At 36.1% G+C, this 26,149-nt stretch overlaps 1 protein-coding gene across 1 annotated transcript in view; it reads left to right on the plus strand.

Annotated features, from left to right (window-relative positions):
• The window catches only part of LOC117027123 (uncharacterized), a 252,524-nt gene that overhangs the window by 10,685 nt on the left and 215,690 nt on the right, over positions 1 to 26,149 (plus strand). Inside the window, 3 exon segments of the mRNA XM_033114510.1 lie at positions 14,883 to 14,969; positions 21,014 to 21,094; positions 23,615 to 23,784. Of these exon segments, the coding sequence (XP_032970401.1) occupies positions 14,883 to 14,969; positions 21,014 to 21,094; positions 23,615 to 23,784 (338 nt within the window).

Below are 26,149 nucleotides of genomic sequence, written 5' to 3' on the forward strand. Positions count from 1 at the left end.
CTCAGGATGTATCACTCTGGTGCAAATAGGAGATTAAATGCTGCTGTATATTTGTAAACTATGCTGGACCTCTCTTTGGGCTTCAAGCCTTGATGCTCCCTTCCTTTAGAGGAGGACATAGTTTTTCTATAGGTTTAGATACCTGTGCCAAAAGCTTAAAAAAAATGCGAAAGCATATCTTACTATTTAGAATTTCTCTGCAGAAATTCACATTAAGTAATAGTTTCCTTGACTTCCTGTCATAGGGAAATTTCCAATAGTCAACTATATAGAGGATTCTACCTAAGCAAGGGGAGTAGGTACGCACTTTGCCTCAGGTTGATACAAGATGGCTGGCTCCTCCTACTTTAGAGGCACACAGCTAGCTCTTCTTCTAAGCTTTGACCTATTTGCTACCAAGAAGGAAAGATTATTCTGTACCTGCAAAGAAAGAAGTCATTAAAACTTGCTGTCTTTGCTCTTATCTTTGTCATTGAATAAGACAAAAGACATCAGAATTTAATGACCAGATAGCTTTCTGAGAGGAGACTGTCTGAACTAATGAAGCCTGAGCTGGCACAGATGTGTGTTCTGCTGGTCTCACTTCGCAGTCTCATCATGATTTCCACCTGTACAGAACAGGCAGTCCAGATCCCAATAGGTTATCATGGTGTACATAGCATTTATTTTATGAATTTTGATTCCTAAGGCTCAGGGGAAATTCTGTCAGCCTCTAGATTTCTGCATTCTACATTGTATCATGCATGTTCGAATCAATAGACTTAGCTCGCCTTGTTCTCCTTGCTGGTGTATGTGTGCTTTTCTGTAAGTCTGTATGAAGTGGCAGGATGTAGGACTATCAATAATAATAACAGCTGTGATTCTTGAGTGCTTATTATCTTTTAGGCACTATATTAAGCATTTTATGTGCATTGTCTCCTTTAACTTCATACTTCCTTAGAGTAGCAAGTTAGGATACATATTCAGCTAGTGCAATGAAGACCACAATAATAGAGACTTAGATATGCCCCAATACCTTTCTATTTTGTTGCTTTGTAATCCCCAAGCTGTTGTTCTCATCAGCATGGTCCAAGATGACTTGGTATCAGCTCTGTGTTCTAAGCACTGGGCGGGAAGAAGACCACACATACAGGCAGTTACATATATTTCTATTTATATCTCTCTTGTTGGAAACTGGTCACCTGGCCACATCCAGCTGCAAAAGAGGCTAGAAAATGTTACCTGGGACATGTTTCCAGTTGAAATTGGGGGTTCTAGAAGGAGAAAATGTATATTGGAGTCAGCTAGCAGAATCTACATCAGGTAGATTTTATCATTTACCTCATTTTATAGATGAGAAAATCCAGGCTGTAACTTGACTAGAGTTAGAAAGGGAAGACATGGTAGGATAAGGCACTTAAACCAAGACTTGTCTGATTCTGGCCTGTGCATCTTATACCTCTGCCATATAGCTCCTCTCTTTTTTATGGGAGATATTATTAGATATAGGGGCAGAGCATTGCAAATGACTATCAGAATAACATCTAGAAAGGTCGATGACACATTCAGCAGAGAGGCTCTAGAGCTGGGTCAGACATTCAAGATCAGTGACCTCTAGGCTGGCAAAGAAAATGCTAGCAATGGTGGCAAATGCTCAGGAACAGTAAGGCAGCTGTAGGGCCCTGTGACATTCATCTGACTTCTTATTCAACTTTGGATTCTGAAGATAAACTTCTGGTATCAACAGCCCAAGGGCATTTTTTTGATCCAAAGATCAGCTGAATCTTTGATCCAAAGATTCCCTTGATGGAAAATTAGTGTTTCTTATTGAGCTAGGGCATTTCAGTGTTAGACCCCGAGGAGAAAGTTGTGTCCTTTAGCCCCAGTGAGGATGGAGCAGGCCTTTTTCAGAAATACATATGCAACAGAAGTGTTCAGATTTCTTTAGTTGGATTGCTTATTCTCTGTAGGCACAAAAGACTGAGAAGATTTTGTGAAAACCTTGAATGTTAACTTTTCAAATGCATCTTCATAGGTGGAGTACCGCTTGATGACTTGGCTGTTAGAAACTCGATAAAATGAGTCATGGAGCATAATTACTCTTATGGTAGATCAGGTGTTAGTGACAGAGGGTAAGATGAAGTCTCTGAAAAGGATGACATCTGTGATAAGTTAGGGTAGATGTACATATCATAAGCAAGCACTATGCAGTAGAAATATAATGTGAGCCACACATGTAACTTTAAACTTTCTAATAGCCTACATTAATAAAATAAATAAAGTAAATTAATTTTAATAATACATTTTATTTAAACCATCATTTACACATATTATTTCAATTTATAATCAAAGTAAAAATGTAGAGCTATTTTACTTTTCTTGTATGAGGTCTTTGAAATCTGTGTGTATTTGACACTGACAGCAAATCCTAATGTGAGTGAGCCTCATTTCACGGGCTCCACAGGCATATGTGGCTGGTGACTTGTGTCGAGCAATGCAGTTCTAGCTAATTAGACTTGGAAGTGGAGCCATTCAAGTTTACGTTGTAGGAGTTGAGGAAGTCTTAGAGCACTAGAACTTCCTAGCTCACAAAATGCTGTTTAACCAATACTGACCCACAGTATAATGCTTCCAACACTGTTTTAATTGTACTTGTCATTCCTAACATAATTTATCAGATACAAAAATGTCTGGATACAAAAGGTGTTCCTGAAGATAGGCTGAGTGAGCTCTTCTATGTATCCGGAATTAGTAACTTCTCAATAATTTTAAAGAAGGTCTACTTCAGGTGCCATCTTCTTCGATGCTTTGTACATGAGTCCTTATAAGGAGAGTATAATTGCTTAGGTAACTGTATATTTATTTATTATTCTTACATACCCCTAAGATTAGAATTTGTGTTCCTATGTTAGTGTTTTCCAACCTTGTCTGTGTATGAGAATTATCTGTGGAGCCAGGGACACTTTGGGAATCGTGACCTCCAGGGGTGACTCCTGGGCAGGTATGTATGAGTATTCCAGATTTTCCACAAGGCATTTTGATGGACCACTGGGGTTGAGAACTACTACTGTGGACTTAGTTCCCATGTCTACAAGGTGAGAATGGACATGGAAGGTAATAATTCTCAAGAGTGATAGCTGGTTGGTCCAGTTCTGGAAAATGGGGAAAGAGAAAGTTTTATTACTCAAAAAGTAGAGCAGAATGGAAGGAACAACCAGAAAGAAACTTTAGATAGAAAAGCCAGGAATGATTTATCATCCTGACAAAAGCAAAAAGCAGCTAGACATTGACAGAGGTAAGGGTCATACCATGTCTATTCTGGAACACAGTCAACATTAAAAAGTTATCTCTATCTATCTATCTATCTATCTATCTATCTATCTATCTATCTATCTGATCTCTATCTAAACCCACGTTGCTTACTTGCCTTTGGGAGAGCCTCCAAAAGAAAACATTCAATTGCAAATGAGATGTGCAATTTTATGGTCTGTAAAAAGGAAGAATATTTGAAATATGTGAATTTAGAAACTGCTAGATATTATAGAACACAGTGTTTCTTGTTACTACAATAAAAAAGAACATCGATATCATTTGGCAATGTGGTTACTTAAGTAAAATAGAGTAACTACATGTTTTTCCCACAGTATTATCACAATGAGCACAAACTATCATCCTATAAGTAAATATCAATACATTTCCATCTTTTAGATGCTTTTTAAAAAATAAAACATTAGTAAGTAATGGCAGAATTCCAATACTACTTTATTTATCCAAGTTATTTGAAATGTGCAATTATTGGATAAATAGGTATTTAAATCATGAGGAAAATATCTAGGAGAGAGATTTTCTAGAAATAAACCTTGGATAAAAGACTTCAAATTTATGATGGATTAAGTCCCTTAGTATAGGATAAAAATAATTAAAGTAAGTACACACCAGTCGTTAGGAGTAGGCACAATAAGCAAGTACTGAGTGATATGATTTTAAGATCGCTTGGAGCAGCCGCCCCCCCAAATCCTACCTGTTGAAGTGTTTTTTAGAAGCTTATTTATCTAAAGTTTCTCCAGGGAAAATGACAGTATGATGCAGAGCTGACATTATAAGTTGGTATCAGTTATTTTTCCAAGGTGTGAATGAAAAAGAAAAAAAAAAATACAATGAAGCTCGCGGAGGTTCCTGCCATTGCCAGGTCTCCTCCCAGCCTGCTCTGCCTCTGCCCTGCCCCCTCACTTTTAATGAAAGTCCCCTAGGCCCTGCTAACACTCATCTTTCCATTCCTTTTGGCCTTTAATTTGTAGGCAGACAATTAGCAAAAACTTTCAACCCCTATTTTGTATAATCCCCAAGGAATTTACATATGTCTGATTCCCCTCCCCCCAACATGTCCTCTGCTCCATCTTGCCCAGAACTTCAGCGTGGTGTGTGTAGGCTGCCTTTTGGATGCCAGCTCATCTTCTTTGCTCACTGCCAGCTATGCCCTGGTCTGATGACGATTAGCTTTATGAGAAAGGGAAATTCAGAATTATAGTACTTAAAAGGGGAGAAAAGCAAAGAACTCACAAGTGCTTAGAATTTTGAAAGAGAGAGGAGTTGATTTAAGGTTCTGAACCTAATTTGAGGGCTTGAGGGTTGGGTGGGCATATTTAATAATCTGAACATATAATATGGTGGCACTAAAAGGATAGTGAATGCCTGAATTCTAAATGGCAGTAAATTAAGATGTGGGACAGATGTGAGAAGGAGCCATGGAAAGGCTTTAGATAAGAAGAAATAATTATAAATACTTATAGAGGTGCATAGTAAAACAGTTAAACTAATAGGGAGTGATTGAATTGCACAAAAACACAAAGCTTTTGGTGAAAAAGCTGAGATAGAAAAGTTTTTTTTCTTTTTATCTCCAACTTTCACTGAAGTTATTTCAAGTATCCTTTCCATCCTTGCTTCCCTTACCCGAAGTCCTAGGGGAGAGCATTTGATTGGCCAGACTGAGGGCACCGGCCTGCTTCATGGCCTTATCATAGGGGTAGCTTCTGTCAAGCCTTTCAGCTTCTGCACTTGGAGACAGGAATCTGGAATTATTGGAGCATCAGGACAACACACTTTGGGGACGCTATTAGGAGGGGAATGGAGGCCAGAGAGCAAAGGAAATCAACCGAAAACAATCTGGACACAATTCTCATGTCTTGGATTATTTAGTGATCATATCCTGTTTATAATATCAGTACAACACAAAAATGGAAGTAGCATATATGTGAATCGTTAGACATTAAAATAATTTATACAGTATTTTGCCTAGGGTACATATATATGATATATATTATTGTATATATTGATTATATGTATATATCATATATATATGTATATATATGTATATATCATATATATATATATATATATATATATATATATATATATAAAATTTCTTTTTCTTCACTTACTAAAAAGCATATTGATTGAACATCTATTTACCAAGCACTATGCTGGATATGGGAGGTACAAAAGTGAGCACAGCACACATGGATGCTCCCTGTGTTCATGAAACATTATATAAGCAAAGTCACATTGAAGGCAACTCTTGAGATTATAGTTGACTAGTCCCGATTAATCTGGCACGATCAAAAAAGCAATATTTTCCCTTATAAGATTTTTACATCTATTTCAGAAATAGTATTTCTTAAATTGAGTGATTATTTGTAGAAGTATGGGCAAAATAGGAAAAGTAACTAAGTGTGTGTGTGTGTGTGTGTGTGTGTGTGTGTGTGTAAGAGAGAGCGAGAGAGAGAGGGGGAGAGAGAGAGAGAGAGAGAGAGAGAGAGAGAGAGAGAGAGAGAGACTAGCATAACTGGGATCCAGTTTAATGCTTAAGCTGTGTTCAGCCTAGGGCTGGGCGTTTCTGAAGATTTGGACAGAAATTACTGTGCTTTTCTTTAACCTAGCTCCTTTTAAATATTGTGTGAAATTAAAAAAAAATACTTTTTGTCCATCAGTGTAAGAAGTTACATCATCTCAATGAAATTCCAAACTTTGGAATATTAAATCCAAACTTTGCTAAACAATCTTTAGCTGCCATTTGCCTCATTCATTTGTTGCGTTTTCATTTTCAGAAAGATGAAGATGACTCCTGGGAAAGGGCTAACACTAAGGAAAGAGATAGTCAGGCACACAGATTGATCTAATGCAATATCTTAGGGCCAGTGAGGAAATGTAGTTTTGATTACAGTATAGTGTTTGTCAATCATATTGTCCCGTGGTCTAACTCTCAGGCATTTATGCCTGGGTCTTAGGGAGAGGGACTTGGAATAAAAACTGAGTTTTCTGTCAGTTGTTGGGGATCTTAGACGCTCTACCTGCTAACCTGTGTAACGTGGAGGAATACCATGTGAGAGTAAAGGATGTATACCCCTACATTTGGTGTTGCCAATGGAACATGGGATGGATAGAGGCATGAGTTCAAAGTTTCAAAGACCAGAGAAGATGTTGGAGAGAACACAGCATGGCCTAACATGGGTACCAGCAGGAATCAGTATTGGAGGAGACAGAGGTCACTGGAGGTGGCCACAGCAGCAGCTCTGGAATTGACAGGAAGTGGTTTCCCTGTGGAGTGGAGGCGCGACCACTGATTTCATGGTGGATATGGAGACATCTTTGGTTTGAAGAGCACCTTTGTGAGCATGGAATCCTTGACAGCAGGGAGCAAAACAGAAGTCTGAGCAGTTGAGAAAGAAAATAACAGATGTTACAAAGAAGCTGACAGAAATAAGTTTGAGTGTATGTAACCTAAGGCCTTCCAGCCTTCTAAAAGAAATGAGAGGTAATTTGAATTAAGCATAGGAGATCCTTAATTTGAATAAAAGATAGGAGATAGTAGTTGTGCTTGAGCTAGAGAATTCCTGGATGAGGATTATAATTCTGACCATAAACTTACTTTCAGATTGGTGTGGCCATTAGAAATACACACGTACAAAAAACTGTAATAAAAGTAACATAAGTATACATGTTAAGTGCATAATTCAAATTGTCTGAGCAAAAGCATGATGAGGATTGTTTTTTCCCCACAGTGCACATAGCCTTGATTATGAAGTGATCTATGATTTAGAAGTGATAACATATAAAATTGTTCCCTGTGCTCTCATTTTTATCTGTTTTTCCCTTAAGATGGAAAACAGGTGATATTAAGAAATGTATAGAACATTTGAAAAATACTTTTTTGCTTTGAGACATTTCAACTATTGTTAAGAAAAATAAAATATACAGGAAAATCATTTGTGTTAGGTTTATTGAACTGACCTGTGTTTGTGTCTTTAGTTATCATTTGGCTCCTAAGTGATTTGAATTTCTTTATTGACTTGGGAGGCTAAAAATAAACACTCAGGAAAGCATTCGTCCTACTTAATTAATGAAATATTTTATGTAGATATCAGATGGAAAAAATCGGTCAGTTTATACAAACAAATTTACACATACTTTCCTGTTCCCCCCTTTTTAAATGTAGCAACAGGGAGTTCTAGAACAATGTTTATCCCTTGGAGAAAGAGCATTTTAATCAAATGTTCGAGTTTTAGGAATTTCGACTGAATGAAAATAAGTTTAATTTAGTTTCTCCTCAGAAGGAACTACCTAACCTCCAGGTTATCAGACAGATTTACCCAGGAAATCAGCAGTATCTCTATTTGCATTGCCACTTTCTAGTTCTATTAGTGCTAAAATTGAAACCATTGGTAACACTTTACCAACTATTAAGCACAGTTCTTTTTTCTGTCTTCTCTTCAAATTGATGTTAGTGAAAGCTTCAATGTATGGCTTTGTTTGTAAAATAATATTTTATAAAATCTGTCCTAAGTCGTTGGTTGGAGAAAGCAGAATCATTTTAACATTCAGAGTTATTACCTCATTACTAGTAGTTCATTGATGATAGATGGATTCAAACATTTAAATGACTGGATTTATTTATGCTAGTGAAATTTCTATACCTTTAAAATAAAAATGTGAGCACAGGCATCTATATAATGGTAACAAGGATGGTTAAGAATCTTAGAATCATAAAAATGCTAGAACCAGAACAATGGCTTTCGTATAGAAACAGCTTCCTAGTAAAGAAACTGAGAGAAAAAAACTTGTTTTCTGATTTTCAGTAATGCAATACTGAATTATCTACTTACATCCTCTTAAATATTTGGTAAAATTTTTCAAAAAATTATTTGTTACCAGAATAAGAAGTTGCACTGTATCAATGAAATTGAACACAAACTTCAAAGTCCATGAGACCATGTTGACCGGAGTTCAATAGTTGCATTTCCATTTTAAGAATAATTTTACCAGAAAAGTTTTTACATGACCTTCATATTTTATACTGTTAGCATAAATTAGCCCTTAATCTCCAAATAATTCCATTTAGAGTTCCTTTTGAATACTTTTTGTTTTCTATTAAAAAGAATTCAATAGAAAATAAGATTTTATTTAGCCTTCATTAAATTAATTGACCAAAAACCTTATTTTAAAAATCCACGGGAAATCCTGAACCCTTTGCTTTGCAAGTTATAGAATTTAGTTGTCTATCAATCAGCATATTTTTTTTTACAGAAAAGATTATTAATTAAGGTTGTTTAAATTAAATCTAATAATCCATTATATTGATTGCTTTTATATTGAAGTGGGCTGTATGTAGCATGATGAAAACATTACTACCTGAATGAACCCTAAAATACAATACATAAATCCAGAGTAATCTTAGATCCATGAGGAAGACATATTGTTAAATGAATGAAGGCACAATCAGAAAGATTAGAGGGGTGATTGATGTCTTCCTAATTTGAAAGGCAATATTCAAAGCTGTGTATATAAATTCATTTGTATGTAGAATAATGTTTCCAGGCTTCAAACTAGAAAGAAAGAAAACGACTTTGATGGAGGTTTTCTTATGGAGGACTTTTAATACGTGTAAAAAAACCCCAATATATTTACACTTAACCTTTGAATTACCACCATTACTTAATGGGAATAGCTTCCTGTTTAGAAGTTAGGTACTTAGGGACATGCTCTAACGGTGAGGATTCAAGGTCCAGAGGAATACATGATGCATTAATGCCTTGGGGTACTGTAGAATAAAGCCCTGTGGCAATTATGCACTCAACAGCACTCTAGTGGTTTGAAAGTTAAAATGCCTCCTAATTTACCATGAGGGAAGGCCTTAGGGGAAGAAAGAATATGGCTCAATTAATTAGTACTTGTTAGCAAACTTCAACTATTACCCTATTTAGATTTTCAAATCACTGATATATCAAATACCCACAAGATTTGAAAAGGAAGTAAGAATAAGCAGTTGAGAAAGCTAATTTGTCCAACATGGCATCAGCTCTTGAATATAATGTTAGCAGCAGACCAATTTTCACAGGTTAGCCTGTCTACAAAGCAGGGAAATGGGATCAATTTGCTATTTTTAACTGTGTTGTTGCTTATGCCTTTTAGTTTCAGTTTCTATGTAAGATTCATACTCTTGATGACCACCTATGGATTCCTATGAAGGTCTTATATAAATAAATTAATTTTTGATAGTTATCTGGAGTTTTATTATGGGTATTGGTTTTTTTATTTACTCATTATATCTCCTAAGTGGCTATTGTTTGTATTTAAAAAAATTAATCATTCTTAATGATTATCTGGTTGTTTTTCAAGCTATTATTCAGATAATATCTTCCTTATTCTAAAAGTTTTTCAGTCAAATCTCTTTTATGTTTTCATGGTGTAGAATCATATTGTTAACAGCTAATCATTACACAAAATATAATTATTTTCAATGATTTTAGCTCATGCTTCATCCTCACTGCTTTGGCCAAAATTTCTAAGAGAATGTTGAGTAAGAATATTGATAGTGAACGTTCAAGTCATAGTTTGTGTTTTTATCATTAGGTGTTTTTGTTTGTTTGTTTATTTGTGTTTTGTTGTTTTGTTTTGATATTTAGTATAATGAAGACTTTGGTTTAAGATAACTATTCTTTATTGTATTAAGAAGTATTCTTATATATTTAGTTGTCTTTAATTTTAAAAAGGTTATAAATTAACCTTATAAAAATAGTATTTTAATGGATTTAGTACAGTAGAGCATGCTTGAGTTTGACATAATTCCTGCTAACCTATATTCTATTTAAACCCCCTGATTCCGTTTATATTTCATATGTATACATAAACTGTCTGGCCCTGTGGACATTTAATCCTGAAATCTTTGTACTGGATTTTCAAAGTGGGGAAAAATATGAAGTTTTCCTCATTTATTTATAAAGTTTATAAGAATCACATTTAATTATGGCTATCTAGGCTTCATGACTTTAAAAGGAATAATGCTCAGCAGAATATCTGAGTTTGTAAATTTTTGGTGCATGGCTATAATCACAGAATATAAATTGTTTAGTTAGTTATTTAATCTACATGCAGGTCTTGTGTTTATTTAACTTATAGTATATATAGAAAACATGATGATTGGTGATAAAAAACGGAGCTAAAGCAGATGAATTCACAGGAAAAGAACCAGAAATGAGCCAATAAAAACCTTCTGAGTAACAGATGCATTCAGATTTTCTTCCTCTAGAGCTAATGTAGCTGATTTGAGAGGAAGTGATTGCCTCGTTGAGTCAGGACACTTCTATGATTCACACTAACCTTTCTCTGGTGGGCAATTTTGTTCTCACTCTTATAGCCCCCAAGGAACTGCATGGGTGCACACTGGAGGATTTCCTGACCAAAGTTCATGGACGGTGTAATTTAAGTAAAAGCCTCGATTACGTTCTGTGCTGCTCTGAGTTAAATGATAGGAAAACCTGATATGTGTGGAAGGGCTGAGGCAAGTGTGTGTGTTTTTTCCTCCCCCAATTCAGTAAAAATAACACAAGAAGTGCATTAACTGATGTTGATTCTAAGCATTGAACAGTGAATACTAGGAAGTTGAAAGCAAAAATAGAGTACTGAGGGTATTGATAAGACCAATTTACTGATTTATTAGCTCATGTATCACATCCAGTGTCTTCAAAGTAGAACCATATATATATATGCATTTGTCAGATTATTCATCTGAGTATAACAAACAGTGAAATATCAGCTATATTAAATCTATTGTATGAATATTGCTAAATGCCCTACTTTGAATTTCCCAGTGGGTCTGTTAGTTTTCCTATGAGATGATTTTAGACATCCAAAAGCATATTCTGAATGATTAGGGCATTTTTAGGAATTTATCCTATTATCAAACAGCGTTCTGGTAATACCCACGCTATCCTAAAAAATGTCATTTTATTAAATCCTGACACTAGCCAATGAAGCATGAGCAGAGGAACTGGTGTTAAGGTGAAGCCTGGTGTTTCCAAATTTGTAATAGGTTCCATGTGTTTTACCATCTTAAACTCTGTCTACTGTGTTTAGGTTATTGGCTTCTTAGGGCAAGATAGACCAAAAGAAAGGAGAATCATTTCAATATTTAATAGTAAGTTCTTATTTGATTCATAGGCTGATTTATGTTATAGCAAGCAATTGGCAAAATAATGTAAGTAATAAATTATTATTTATTATAATAAATTATAATTATATTACATAAATAAATTATAATTATATTACATATAATTTATTATAATACATATATGTTATGTATTTATAATAATTATACATTATTACTTCACTCTCTCAATAGCCTTGGCAGCATAGTGATTTAATCCTGAGTGCCATTCTTAGTTTGAAACAAAGGTGTACACCTCTACCCCTTCCCGGAGTGCCTAATCACCTTATCTGGCTCTATCTTTTTCTCACATCAATTGTAGCCATCCAATAAACTATAAAATATGTATATGTGTTGCTTTTATTCTTCCAATCACAGACTGTAACTCTATGAGGGAAGGGATTTTTGGGTGTTTTGTTTTACTGATATATTCATCTAATAAGCATTCTATAAGTTTTGGTTGAATGAATGAAAGGATATGAAATATCATATCAGCATAAAGTGACACTGTACAGCAACTTAAAAATAATTTCAGCAAAAACATTAGTTAAAATAGATTCTGGGATTAGTGAAGAAGTTTAGATTTCAATTCTCACTTTACTATTTTGTAACTTTAGGAGGCGGAGAAAAATTGAGGACCATCCACTAAGAAAACATGCTTTTCCTGTCTTTGCTTTTGTGATTTTTCTCTTTTGTCTGTGCTGCTTGTGTTAAAAATTCCTTTGTCCAGTCCTTTTGATTTCACTAATTCCTAATAGTGTTTTAAAACTCATTTCAGGTAGCAATTTCTCCAGGAAGTCTTCTTTGAAGTCCCCAGTATGGGTTCTATGCTCTTACCATGTGCTCAAACAGAACTCTATCCCTTAGCACAACATTAAATCATACAGACTGTATATATTTAACTTTCTTGTTCTCTCCGTGGGCTATGAGCTAAAGGCAGGGGCCATGGTCTTTTGTTTGATTTTTAAAATGCAGACATAGTGTTTGGTTCCTAGAAGCTACTCAATTAAAAAGAAGAGGGAAGGGGGTCTTCATAAAAAAGAGAGAGGGAAGGTGAAATAGAAAGACAGAAGAAAAGGGTGATAACTCGTTGCCCATTTTAATCAAGAAAGAATATCCAGACAATGAAAGGATTTGGGTTTTACAATAGGTTTCCAAGAACGATTTATTTATGAATTCAGATGATATGATGAGTACGTGTGTGTGCCAGGCATGAGTCTCCACACTGAGGGGGCGGCAGTGAACAGAGATAACGTGATTGCCCTCATTTTAGTGGGAGAGGCAGATATAAGCAAGTGTAATATCATATGTAAAACAATACATAATGTGACATAAGACAGTATAAAATACATATAAATTATAAAAATATATGAATTACATACATATGTAATGTGATGTGGAATTTGGGGACGTTTAAAGGGAATCAATGTTGTGTGTCAAGGATTGCTTCTTTGCTTAAGATCTCTCATAATTCTTACTTGTAAAGTGCCATTTGCTCTATCCCAGAATATGAAATACAAAGTAAATCACTCCAGGAGTGGCATTTATAACTTACATGTGTGTCTCAACCCATACTGAATATGGAAGGAACAATTTGCATAGATTTTTGAGACCATACGCAGATCTTTGAGGAACCCATCTCCCACTTGTGTACAGAAGCATCGAGCCCTGAGGGGAGACAGTCTGGAAGGTTCCCCGTATGCAGGCCTCCTTGCACAGCTGGGCAAGACCCTAATTCCTCAACTGACAACACGGATGAAAATGGTTTGAAACCCTAGAAACTAAATAAACTTCTCCAGACTTTTGGTTAAAAATGACTTAACTTTGTTTCATTCTCTACGGTCTCAATTTACTTAGCATTATTTACTAGTAAGTCATTTCAGTGGACAAAGAATTCGAGTTTTGTATTGATTAGGGGAGTTTCTAGGATATGGTATCAATAGTTGACTGACACTGCTATGGCACTATAATAAGGAATACACTACCAGTTTTGTTTTAATATAGGTAAATTATTTTTCCAGCATATGGAAGACTGCACTTAGAGTATCACAGTGCTTTGTGGTAGAGGGGGAAAAAAACAATTACAGTGAATGAGGTAGAATAGCTGTGTTATTGCAGTACATAAGACTTTGATTACATACTGCCAAGATTCATACCAGCCTAGTAGTTGTTGACAGATAAAGTAACAAAAATGAAACTCATTTATTTTTTCTTTATTGAGACCTCAAGGAAAAGCAGATTTTCAGTTCTTGTACTTACTACATTGATAGAACAGAGACTGACAGCAAAAATGTGCCAGTCCAGAAATATAAATTAAACGTAGGTTCATATCAAAATTCCATTTAGTCTTGGAGAAGGAGCTGCTGTTTGGATTATTTTTGATCCTAAAACAAATATACTGTGGAGTATCACAGTATACCTGGTATACATTAACCCTTTTCTGTAAGCAATACTTTCAAAATTATTGTTTTCAGTTTACATTGCTTTATTACTTTTGCAGTATTTGAGGCTACGTGAATTATCATCAGAGTAGGTTACATTTTACTGAATGCAAATTACAAGTAACAGGCCTATACATCTCAGTCTGCAGGAAATATAAAACTAGATTCAGAAAATTGATAACAGATCTTTTTCTCTATTATAAAGACCATATTTGATGCTACAGTTTGGTTATTGTGATAAGGACAAAAGTAAGTGGAAAATGTAAAGTGAGAATTTTTGGTTTGTGTTGTTGAGATTGTTGATGTGTATTAAATAAAATTCAGTGTAAATCATTTGTACCTGCACTTCATGTTACTTAAGTTGGCATAATAAAAAGACCTGTAATCAGGCCTCTTTCACTTTCCTCCCTTCTTTCCTCCCTCCCTTCCTCTCTTTCTCTCCCTCTCTTTCTCCCTTCCACTCTTTCTCTTTCTTCTTCTTTCTTTTTCTCTTTCTTTCTTTTTGTTCAACTATCAACATGGAAATTTTGCTACAGTTTCTCATAATTAAGACACTGACTTAGACTATAAAATTCTGGACACAGAAACATGATATATACTTAGTGAATGATATACAAGTGAGTAAATAGAGTTATCGGTGAACTCTAAGCATAATTATAATCCAACAATGTCCATTTCTTAAGTATGTCCTAAAAATAATTTTGCTTAATTTTTAAATTATTATTTTAAAGTTTACATTTGATAATTTTCTCATTAATTTTTTTAGCAACAGAAAGATAGCATGAACTTGTTTCTTGAATTACCTTTTCTGACCTTTTCCAAGATGATAATTACAAAAAAGGGAGGCCTGGAAGTCTTGTAAAAAAATTAAGCTTATAAAGTAGGTAAAATGGCCCTTCTGTACTGGTGTCGATTTCAAAATTAACATTTTGGTTCATGTGCTTCTAATAATCACTGACCCTTACTTCATGTAGTTTCCACAGGAAATGAATACAGCAGAAATTACTTTGACCCACCGATGGATGAGGAAATAAACCCAAGGCAGTGTGGGATGGAGGTCAGCAGAGAGGGTGAGCTAGAATTAAATATGTAATTTTTATGTCAGAATATTCTTTTCCATTCATGAAAATGAGGTGACAAAGATCACACATGCAGTTCCATTTAGATTTTGCAGCTTACGATTTAAATGGTAAATTTTAACCACTAACAACATGATGGGAAGTGAAGGTAATTTTTGATCAAGGACAGCAAACTGGTCAGAAAGGAGAAGCAGGTATTTGCTTTCATTTGATGTTGCTGTGAGCAGTTGGAGGCCATTATGACGCCCATGTTATTTGTATGAAGAGCGTCATCACTTTACAAATGCCATCTCTGCTCTTTGAGTTTAAAATGAGCATTCTTCAGTAACGTTCATGTAGCATATGAGATTTCCATGCATGGTGACTATTGAATTTCTTTCATTGAAGTCATGGAACCACCACGTAAGTTTTGAACCACAAAGATGTAGTGATATGATACTTTCCTTTACTATAATCTTGAGTCTAGCTGCGGTTGTAAAGTAAGAAGTCAATATTGTTCGTTACGTGTGTACCACTATGCATATTTGATAGTTTACCAAATACTCTAGGGTTTATAAAGTTTATTGATGAGATAGAATATTACTCAGAGTCATTCGCAATCCTGAAGATCAGGTTCCACCACTGGGCACCAGTCATTGATTCTGCACTTTTTAATAAAAATTGGGTTAACTCCTCACAAATAAAAGGGCTCATGCACAGTACAAAGATTATTTTAAAAGACAGTTTTCAATAAACTAAACCTATTTTTAAATGATGCAGAATCCACAGATATCATCAAAGGACATATGTGCAAGATAAGGCAAGGACTTCCTCTCAGGACCAGCTTTACCAGTAGCTCAAAATCAGGGTGAATTGAAAACTCAAAAATTTCAACTTTTTATTTGGCCCAAACATACTTTAGGGATAAGAGATAATACCAACGAATTCTAGAGAAGAGTATCAATTGAATTATCAGTTGAAATTGGTTTCAATTTCTTCAAGATCACAGTATAAGTGTATCTGTAGGGCAGTTATATGTGGTGGAGTTTTTATAATGTGAGGACTAAAATTGACTTAACCAACTATGTTGAATGAATGGAAAATGGCTCTAACTATGGACAAGTAAGTTTCATAAAACAAAATATTGCTGGTCACCCTTTCGTAGTCAGCAGTTATTGCATAACTTCTGTGGTTAAGTTGGGGTCTCACATTTTACAGCAGGCATCTCTCTTCACATTTGCTCACCATTCAATTTGAAGTCTGCAACTCATGTCTTTTCTTTTTGTTTTATGTACTCAAACCTGTGCAGTCACCCAATTCAGAGGAATAGGCTAATTAGCACAAGATATCCTTCCACATTCTCTATGGCACAGGGTTAAAGACTACACAGGGATGTAACAGCAGGGCTGATGGGATGGGCCCCAAGGAGGTTGGCCTGAGCAAAGACGCATGCACAGCATTTCGTGTGGCACAATATGAGGGACACCCCAAGGTCTGCTTGGCCCATCCATCTTCAGTTTGGTTCAGCTTTGTTTTCATATTTATTTGTTTATGATTTATACTCTACTTGCTTTCAGAATAATTTGAGGTAGCTTATAATAGAAATATAAAATGCATATGGTTAAAGAAAAGTTCAAATAAAGAGGAAAGAAGAATCTGAGAACACCTACAAAGAGAAGAAATAAATGTATAAGAAACAGAGGACAACAGTATTACTGCAATTAAGCACTCACTCTTACTTTGAGCTTCCTGGAAGTCAAGGTATAAAGGGAAATAGCATAGGTTAGAAAAATTTCAATTTTTAATGGAACTTATGCTCTGTTTTACACTAAATCCTGAAAGGATAATATTATGTCAATTTTTATATAGCAGAGATTAAAAATAATGGACAATTGTTACCATTGGTTCCTGGTAAATACCTTTTACTTAACATGGAATATGGATGTGAGTGCTGTTATGTAGTAGACATGCAACATTTTAGTATTTTACAATTTTATATATGATTTGATATAGATAATACTAGCTTGTGGATTAGTCAGTGTTCTCCAAAGAAAGAGAACAAATAAGATCTCTCTCTACATGTATGTATGTATGTATGTGTATATATGTGTGTGTGTGTGTGTGTGTGTGTGTGTGTGTGTGTGTGTGTGTGTGTATATATATATAGAGAGAGAGAAATAGATTTATTTTAAGGAATTGACTCGTTATTGTCAGGGCTGGCAAGTTTATCTGTAGGCTGGAGGTTCAGGTAAGAGTTGATATGAAATTATGAAATTCAGGTAAGCATTGATGTTGCAGTCTTGAGACTGAATTCAGAAGGGCAACAGACTGGAGATGGAGGCATAATTTCTAAGTTGCAGTGTTGAGGAGAATCATTTCTTCTTTGGGAAGCCTCAGTCTTTTCTCTTAAAGTCTTCAGCTGATTGGGTGAGGCCCACTTACATTATGAAGAGTAATCTGGTTTACTCAATTTACTGATTTAAATGTGAATCACACCTAAAAATTACTTTTACAATGATCTAGACTGATGTTTGTCCAAATAAGTGTTCAGCCTAGTCAAGTGTACATATAAAATTAACTATCACATGTTGTATTTAATAATATATAACTAATTAATTCATAATAATACCTTATAGGATAGTGAGGGCCTATTGATGTGACGTACTAAATGTGTTCTCCCCGATCACCAACCTTACCTCTGCTGCTCTTTGTCTTAATACCCTGTTTTGGTTCCTTTGGCATGCATCCTAGTTATTATGTAGTTACATATTTATTGCTAGACTTATTTCTTTAGTAGCTTTCTTTCCCACTAGACCTTAAATGTCTTTAGAATCTGGCATAGCACTTGGCTCATATATGATGCTTCATATATATTTGCTACCATGAAATCACAAGATACATGAAATCTCATTTCCTGCTGCCTCTCAGCGTCATCTCTGTTGCCCCTACTCAATCCCAAATGAACATCAGCTCCTACCTGGAATGAATGAATCACTTTTGTCCACATCCACTCCTGCTCCCTTTTAATCGGTTCTCCATGAGCATCTTGCCACTCCCTTATTAAAGGCTTCTCACTGTTTCCTATCACTTTCAGGGTCAACACCAAGATGCTGTCCTTCCTCATCTCAGGTCCTCTCCACTTGCTAAGCGTGCTCTAGTCACACTGGATTTCTTTTTGGTCCTCATATGCATGGAGCCCCTTTGGACACTGAATGCTTACAAGTGCTGGGACAGCCTCCTTTCTCTCTTCTTGTGGCCGATGCCCTCTCTGCTTGAAGTTTGCCTTAAATGACAATTTGCAACTCCCCTGACTAACCTGGGTGATGTTTCCCTGTATACCTACTTTAATAACCTGGTCACAATGGTCAGCACACTGTTTGTTAGTGAGGTTATCCGAGAACTGTATTTCTCCCCTATTAGACCATCTCCTAAACACCAAGAGGGCAGAGATTTTGTTTACCTTGTTCACTGATGAACTCTTAGAGCCTAGCACAGCAGTCAGCGCGGAACAGTAGCTGACTTGAGAAATACTTATTGAGTTAAGGTATAAATGAGTAAATGAACTTCAAGTGCTAAATGTAGTATCCAGCACATGGTAAGCTTTCTGTAAACATTAATTATTATTATTTACTGAGTGCTCAAGGAGTGTCTTGAGCTGGATACAGTAATTTTGACCAGCCAACACAAAACCCTCCAAACTAGCCATTGCTATTACCATTGTGAAGATGAAGACACAAGCTTAGAAAGATTTAATATTTTTTCTAATACCACGGAGACCTGGCAAGCATGGAGTAGAATTCAGACTCTATCTTTGGTATTATCTGTTCTTTTTTTCCTCAGAAGTTGTGTTTGCCCTATTGGCTTTCACCACCCTTCCCATGGAAGACCACTTCTGAAGGGGAAAGGAAGCAGGTTAATTGGAATTGTTGAATTTGAGTTTGAAGGGCACATTGTCTTACCTTCAGTTTCTGTGCTATGTAACCTGTTTTACCCTCCAGGGTCCTCAAAGGGCATCATTGAAGGGGGCTGCTCACCAGGTCTGCATCCTTAAGGAATCAGAACCTCTACAGCAATTGTCGGTTAGGTCTCTCTCATTCAGGTTCCTCTTATACAATCCCCACAAAGCTGTCTGTAACTCATTATTTCACAATGAAAACAAAAGTATGAGTTCAGGATGACAGAACCTGAACTATTGAAAAATCATGCACTTCATACAATTACTAAGGAGTTAACAATAAGCAACCAAATGGAGTGGTGACCCTTTGCAGGATGCCTACTACATACCAGCACAGCTGTTGGCATAGAACAGAGTTGACCTGAGAAAATGGAGCTAGCTGCTTTATGAATGTTATTCTGTTAACACTTCCAAACATCTCATTTTGAGGGGCAAGGAGATTAAAGCTCAGGGGCTCTAAAAAGCTGTTCCGAGATTACAGAGCTAATAAGTGGTGCGTCTGGGATTTCAACATAGGTTTCACCGATACCAAACCTATGACATGATGCCTCTCTTCTAAAGATAGCATCACTATATTAATCCCATTTACCTCTTGTCTGTCTGTTTGTTTTGACATCCTAAGTGTATGTTCGTTATTCTTGTCTGTGACCCTCATTGGTCCTTGAGGATTATCAAGTCCTGATATAGGGGCTTTTATTACATCCGTGGAGAACTGCCCATCTATGCATCTGCTATTGCTCGATTTTAACTTCCAAATAAGATTCTTTTATGAGCCCATATATCAGCTTTATTAGTTTGGTAGCTGTTCCCACTAAGAGTTATATAGATCCAGGCCATGCTGGAAAAAAATTTCATTCTTCCCCAATGCACAATCTGCAAAATGTCTTCCAGGAATGGCTTCTCTTCCTTTTGCCCAAAATGTGGGGTGCTAGGTGGACTCTGTTGGCTCTCGGCAGGGAAAGAACATTTGCAAGTCAAATGATACTTGAAAAGGTCATCTGCAGAATTCGATGAGCAGAAACTACTAACTTCAAAGACCTTTTTATGTTATATTTGCAAACATTCCATCTGGCTCTAGCAATGTAGGCTTTCCTCTTTAGTCATTCCAAGTCCATGAGTATAAGTTACATTGGATTTTTCCCACACTGGTGTTTAAAATATATCAGAATGGAGGACCTAGAATTTTCAGGAGCATCTAACTTGGAGAATGAAGATTACAGAAGGCTCTTCTAGAACACTTGCTGAGGGAGTTTCAAATGAGTTGCAGAATTAACTACCATCTTCAGAGTTGGGTCACCCATGGAGTATAAAGTGATAAATAATAGGTGTATGTGTTATTATTACATATTAAAACCACCAAAGTAAAAGTGCCACCACAGTTCAGTTAGTTCACTTGCCTCCTATAGGAAGGGGAATGCATCTATCTGATGTATGTATGCATATTCTAAGACTGAGGTAGTCGTCCACCTTGGCATCGTTTATGTTTGATTGTAGGCAGGAGATCCACTTAGATGACCCTTTAAACCATCTTCCAGAACCATGTTTTCATGATTATGTTATTGTGTTTGTTTGTAATGACACAATCTTGTTTCTTCAAATTCACAAATGAACTAAGTAGCCCTTGCATTTTCTATTATGTTGCAATAGCATATATAAAAGAATCTATGACCACCTAAGTTCACTGGTTTTTCCATATATGTGTAAAAAATGATATATAGAGAGTAGTTAATGGAAAACACTCATTCATTTTGATCAACACCATATACTCCATTATATGATTTGACAAAACATAATGGTTTGTTCTGAAATGATTCTTGTGTAGTAGATGTCATAATCATTGATTATAAGATCCTTTTTATTGGAGAAGTATCCTGATGTCAATACCCTGCAATATACATTTAAAAATTATTGTTCCAATTTTCATTGATTTGCAAAAGTACTTTTTTCCCAGAGCAAGGCTGCACGTTAAATAGAACAAATTCTATTCTATGAGCTATAAAATACCTAAATAACCATGATGATTAATAATTTGTTTTCATATTTACATTTGCATACCTATACATTAACAAATGAGAAAGTTATCATAAATCTGTTCTTTTAGCACCTCCACAGGTTGATAACAGTATTCTCTGTGATCGATTAATGAGGCTGTTTGACGAGAGTGGACGTGGAGGAGACAAAGGCAAGAGACCAATTATTTTCAATTTTTTATGTTACCATTAGTTGTAAATTCATTGAGATGGTTTTTTTTTTTTTGCAGATGCTAATCTGTCTTTTCTAAATATATCCATTCATTAATGACCTATGTGTATTTTTGATGGTTGCAAATATTTAAATACAGCTAAGGTTGGGGGAAAAGTAATTATGGCCCAATTTCCTATAATTGCATAGAATTTATAATCCTAAATAGCAAAAATGATTTAACAGACTTACTATTGTAGGATCCTACAATGGCACAAGGCTGTATGCCACTTTTTAAAAAGAGTGTATCTTAGCTTTTAATTTCTTAACCTTTCTTTGCCATTTTTGTCAAATGGACATATAATACCTGTCACAATGGAGTAGTTATGGGGAATAAATTATTAATTATTACATGAGCAGACATGATAATTACACACATAGAATAATGAGGATAATTGATCATGGTGTTGAAAATATTAATACTAGCTAAACATTTATTAAGTGCTTACTAGGTGCCTGGCACTGTCCTAAATAATATAAATATTAACTTATTTAATCTTCATAACAACCCTATAGTTTAGTTTCCATTTTTTTAAATCTCTATTTACCAAATAGCGTCTCCTAAAAATTTTATTTCTGCCTTTCTTACCAACATCCCTTTACTTTTTAGTTATAGGTTTGTATAGCCAACATTTTATTTCTTTATGTCTCTATAAACCAAGCAAACTTATTTTTCAAGCTAGCTTGATGCCTCATTTTGAGGGATACTTATTCAAATGATATATTAGTCAGGATTCTCCAGAGAAGCATAATCCAATAGAACCAATATAAAGAGAGTGAGATTTATTTTAGGAAATCGGCTCACGCATTTATGGGGGCTGACAAGTGTGAAATACTTAGGGAAGACTAGAAGGCTGGAGATTCAGGTTAGAAGCTGATATGAAATTCCAGTGGGAGTTGAAATTGCAGTCTTGAATCTAAAATCTGCAGGGCAGCAGGATAGAAACAGGTAAGAGTTAATGTTACATTCTTGAGTCTAAAATCCACAGGGCAGATCAGCAAGTCAAGAACTCAGGCCAGATTTCCTATGTTATAGTCCTGAGACTGAAGGCCTTCTTTTTCTGGAAACTTCAGTCATTACTCTTCAGTCCTTCAACTGATTGGATGAGGCCCACACACCTTATGAAGAATAATCTGCTTTGCTCAGAGCCTACCGATTTAAATGTTAATCACATCTAAAAATTACCTTCATGGCAACATCTAGCCTGGTGTTTGAACAAATAACTGGCCACCGTAGCCTAGTCAAACTGACACATAAAATTAAACATCACAATGGTGTTGTTTAAATCACTCAGGTCTCTGTATGCTTAGTCTAACTTCTGAGTCAGCAAAAATACATTTAATTACTTTTTTTGTGCTAGACATTGAGTAATGCACTTTTACACCTATTATGTCCCTTCCATTCTGACAACTCTTTGCAGCTTGGATCCCTTGAACCCACAAAGAGCTCACTTACAGGTAGCACCTAATATCTCTTCTTAAAAATCATATATGGGTTTACAAAAGTCATATAGAATTTAAAGACTAGTCAAGCACCTTACCAGAGATTTTATATATGAGACTATAACTGAGACCTAGAAAGTTCAAAAACTTATACAAGGTAATAAAGTGTCCCAGTGAACAAAGAAGGAAGGCCAGCCATCCTCTAGATACCACAGCCTGGTACTTTTTCCAGTACCCACCTTGTTTCCCTCCTGAAAAAGAGCTGTCTTCCATTGGTTAAAACTATCAAGGTTCTTGTTAAAATTCTAACATTGGAAGCATGGAAAATTCCACAATTTACCTTTCAGTATTTTTTTAAAGACTGGAGGAGAGAGGATTATTTTATATTTACAGCATGCATCGAACTAGATGAATAGATACATTTTGTAGATGATACTGGTTTCAGATGACACAGAGAGAATTAAAGCACACATACCAATTATATAAATGCTGGCATTTCTATGCAAATAAACAAGGCAGCCCAAATAAAGTGCCTCTGTGCGTGCAGAGCTCAGGGACTGTTCTCGGGATCCTCACTTGGGAAATGAACCTAAGAGCCCTGGCTTCTCCTAAACCTATTAATCTCCCAAGCTGGTTTCAGCAACACAGCAAGTGAGTAGTAAGATGGCAAAGTAAACAACGTGTAATAGTAACGCACAGAGAAGCACAGTATCTGTACTCCAGGATCTGTTCGGTAAGTGGAAAAAGGCTTTAATGCACGCTCGTACTTCGCTCACTTTGTGAACATGACAGTATGAAGAAAGGTTTTGGGTCGTGGTTGTTTTAATCTTCAGACTTGTTCTAGGCTTTAGTGATTTCCCAGCACGTTAAACAGAGAATCATTTGCTCCACTGTAGATTATGAAAAACCAAACTTTGTCCCTTGTAAGAGAGAAAATACTTAGATTGTTGTGTGTTTAGCCAACATTAACACGACAAAGAGTAAGTGGGATGCCATGTGATCTTCTTGGGGGAAATAGATGAGCACCTCCGGAAGGAGCCTGTGGGTCCTGAAGAGCAGATGATGAGTTCCAGTAAGAGTTTCGAGCTCCACAGAGAGGATGGTGAAGCCACTTCAGCTTACAGCGAGGAGTTTGAACGATATGCTCTGAAAGACAAAATTCTGCTTGGAGGTTCTTCATTACAACAGGTCAGCATTAAAATATATATCAAGAAATGTAACATAATCTTTTTTAGAAGTCCAATGCGCTATCCATTGCACCACGGAGCCACCTCATAATCTTTTTTAAAATAGTGGGTTGAAATGTCAGCCTTACACATGGCCTACTGGTTTTTTACTCACCAACAATGCCCTTCCTAGAACACGATTCATGACTTGCCCGAGTCTTTGCCCTTATTTTTCATATACATTTTACCATGCAGAACTTATACTGCTTATTAGTAGCAATCCTGACCTTTGAACAATTTTGTTTCAATTCATCTGGTTTTAATTTTGTGTTATAGTACTAATTTCTAGCATATTATAAAGTCTCTGTAATAAAACCTGAAACCAGCGTACACTTACTTGGAAAACATAATGAAACTACTGGGACCTGTTTGCATAAGTATTGTATTGATAGGTGAATAATCTGGTATTTGTGAAGTCGCCATTTAAGCAACTGAATTTGTACATTTAAACGGTTGTGATTCGTGCCACAAAAGGGAGTCTTTAACTCATGGATGGTGTTGGCTTCAGAGACTCCTTTTCTGTTTTCTTCATCTGTAGTGTCTATTTATGTGTAATGTAGCATTATGTGCTCAGATGCATCAAAGAGAGGAATATGCAGGAATGTTCTTCTATGTGGTCATCTCATCTATCTCAAATAAAAGTACGAGAATCCCACATGTTTAGCTCTAGGGGTGTGTGTGTGTGTGGGGGCATGCACGTGCATGTGTATGTGTGATTTTTTTTTTTTTGTGATAGGTGGGCGAATTCAGGCTAAAGAGGACAAAATATCACTGAGTGAAACAGACTGTTTTCAATGAAGTCTTTTATAATAACAGGTCACAAGTGGAAGTGTTGTTTTGTATTTCAGAAGTGAGGGGACTAGCTTAGACTGCGGAGGTATTCTCTAATTTGGAGTGTGGACACTCCACAATGGAGTTTATTTTCTTCATTTGTGCCACTTAGACTACCCTGGGCACATTAAGTTAACATTTATTTTGAGCTTTCTCAAGTAAGTGGCCCTATCACCTGGGTGGCTCCTAGAGTGGGTTGAATTGTGGATACATCTGAAAAGGATACATCTGAAACCTAACCACTGGTACTGGTGACTGTGACCTTATTTGGAAATAGAATCTTTGTAGATGTAATTAAGCTAAGGATCTCCAGGTGAAATCATCCTAAATGTGAGATGGACCCTAAATCCAATGGTAAGTGTTCTTATAAGGGAAGGGAGAAAGGGAGATTTGAAGCCCAGACACACTGGAGAGTGCCATGTGAAGACGGAAGCAAAGATGGAAGTGATGCCTCGACCAGCAAAGGATTGCCAAGGATTGCTTCAGGAGAAAGGCAGGATGCATTCTCCCCTAGGGCCTCATGAGGTATCAACCCTGACAACACCTGAATCAAATCTGTGGCCTTCATAACTGTGAGACAATACATGTCTACTGTTTTAAGCCACTAGTTTTATGGTAATTTGTTATTGCAGCAGTAGACAACTAATACAGCTCCAAAGGGGGAGAATCCTATGAGCTACGTTTTACCTCCTCATCGATATTAACATGCCTTGCAACTTTATCGAGACAGGGCTCTTAAAAGAGACAGAGACGAACAGGGATGCATGGCTCTGCCTTTTCACAGTTATTTTTAGATGGTCTGATACATTAACAGTTCAACATTTCCGTTTTTGTGTGTCATGTGGTGCCATTGTATGCATTTCAATTTACCTCATGCTTTCAAGAATGGGTGCATGGATTCCTTTAGGATATGTGGCTGATACTTTTTATATCCTCATATCCTCATTCTGTAAGAGGTAAACTGAGGAGCAGAAAGCTCAGGTGCTGTGCTGTGTCTAACGTGAGAAGGGCCATGTTGGGGACAAGGAACCCAGTTAGAGCAGAACTCAAGGTGACATTTTACAATGTGTCGGTATCAGTACAATGTAAAAGCATTCATGAGAATTTAAATTTTTCACAAATGTGACCATTATTCCCTTCTGACAACAAAATTTATGATTCTCTTGGAGATTTCCTCTCCTAATCGATATGTCTTAAATTATGAGAAATTTCACCTGAACTGACTTAATAACTGAGAAATCATGTACTGATTGAAAAACATGTGGGCAGATTGACATGGGGGAAGGAGGCTGAGCTTTGTAGTCAGAACTCCGTTCGAGTTCTGGCTTTGGCATGTGTAACGTGGGATCGTAGGTAAGTCACTTGACTTTACCTACCTCGGTTTCCTCATTTGTAAATTGGAGAAGTGATACCTACATCAGTGCATTGTAAGAGCATGAGATGAGCCATCCATAAAGAATCCAGCACAAAGTAGGTGTTCATGAAATGGTAGGGAC

Source organism: Rhinolophus ferrumequinum, chromosome 9, assembly GCF_004115265.2.
Source record: "Rhinolophus ferrumequinum isolate MPI-CBG mRhiFer1 chromosome 9, mRhiFer1_v1.p, whole genome shotgun sequence".
In the NCBI taxonomy this organism is placed as follows: Eukaryota; Metazoa; Chordata; class Mammalia; order Chiroptera; family Rhinolophidae; genus Rhinolophus; species Rhinolophus ferrumequinum.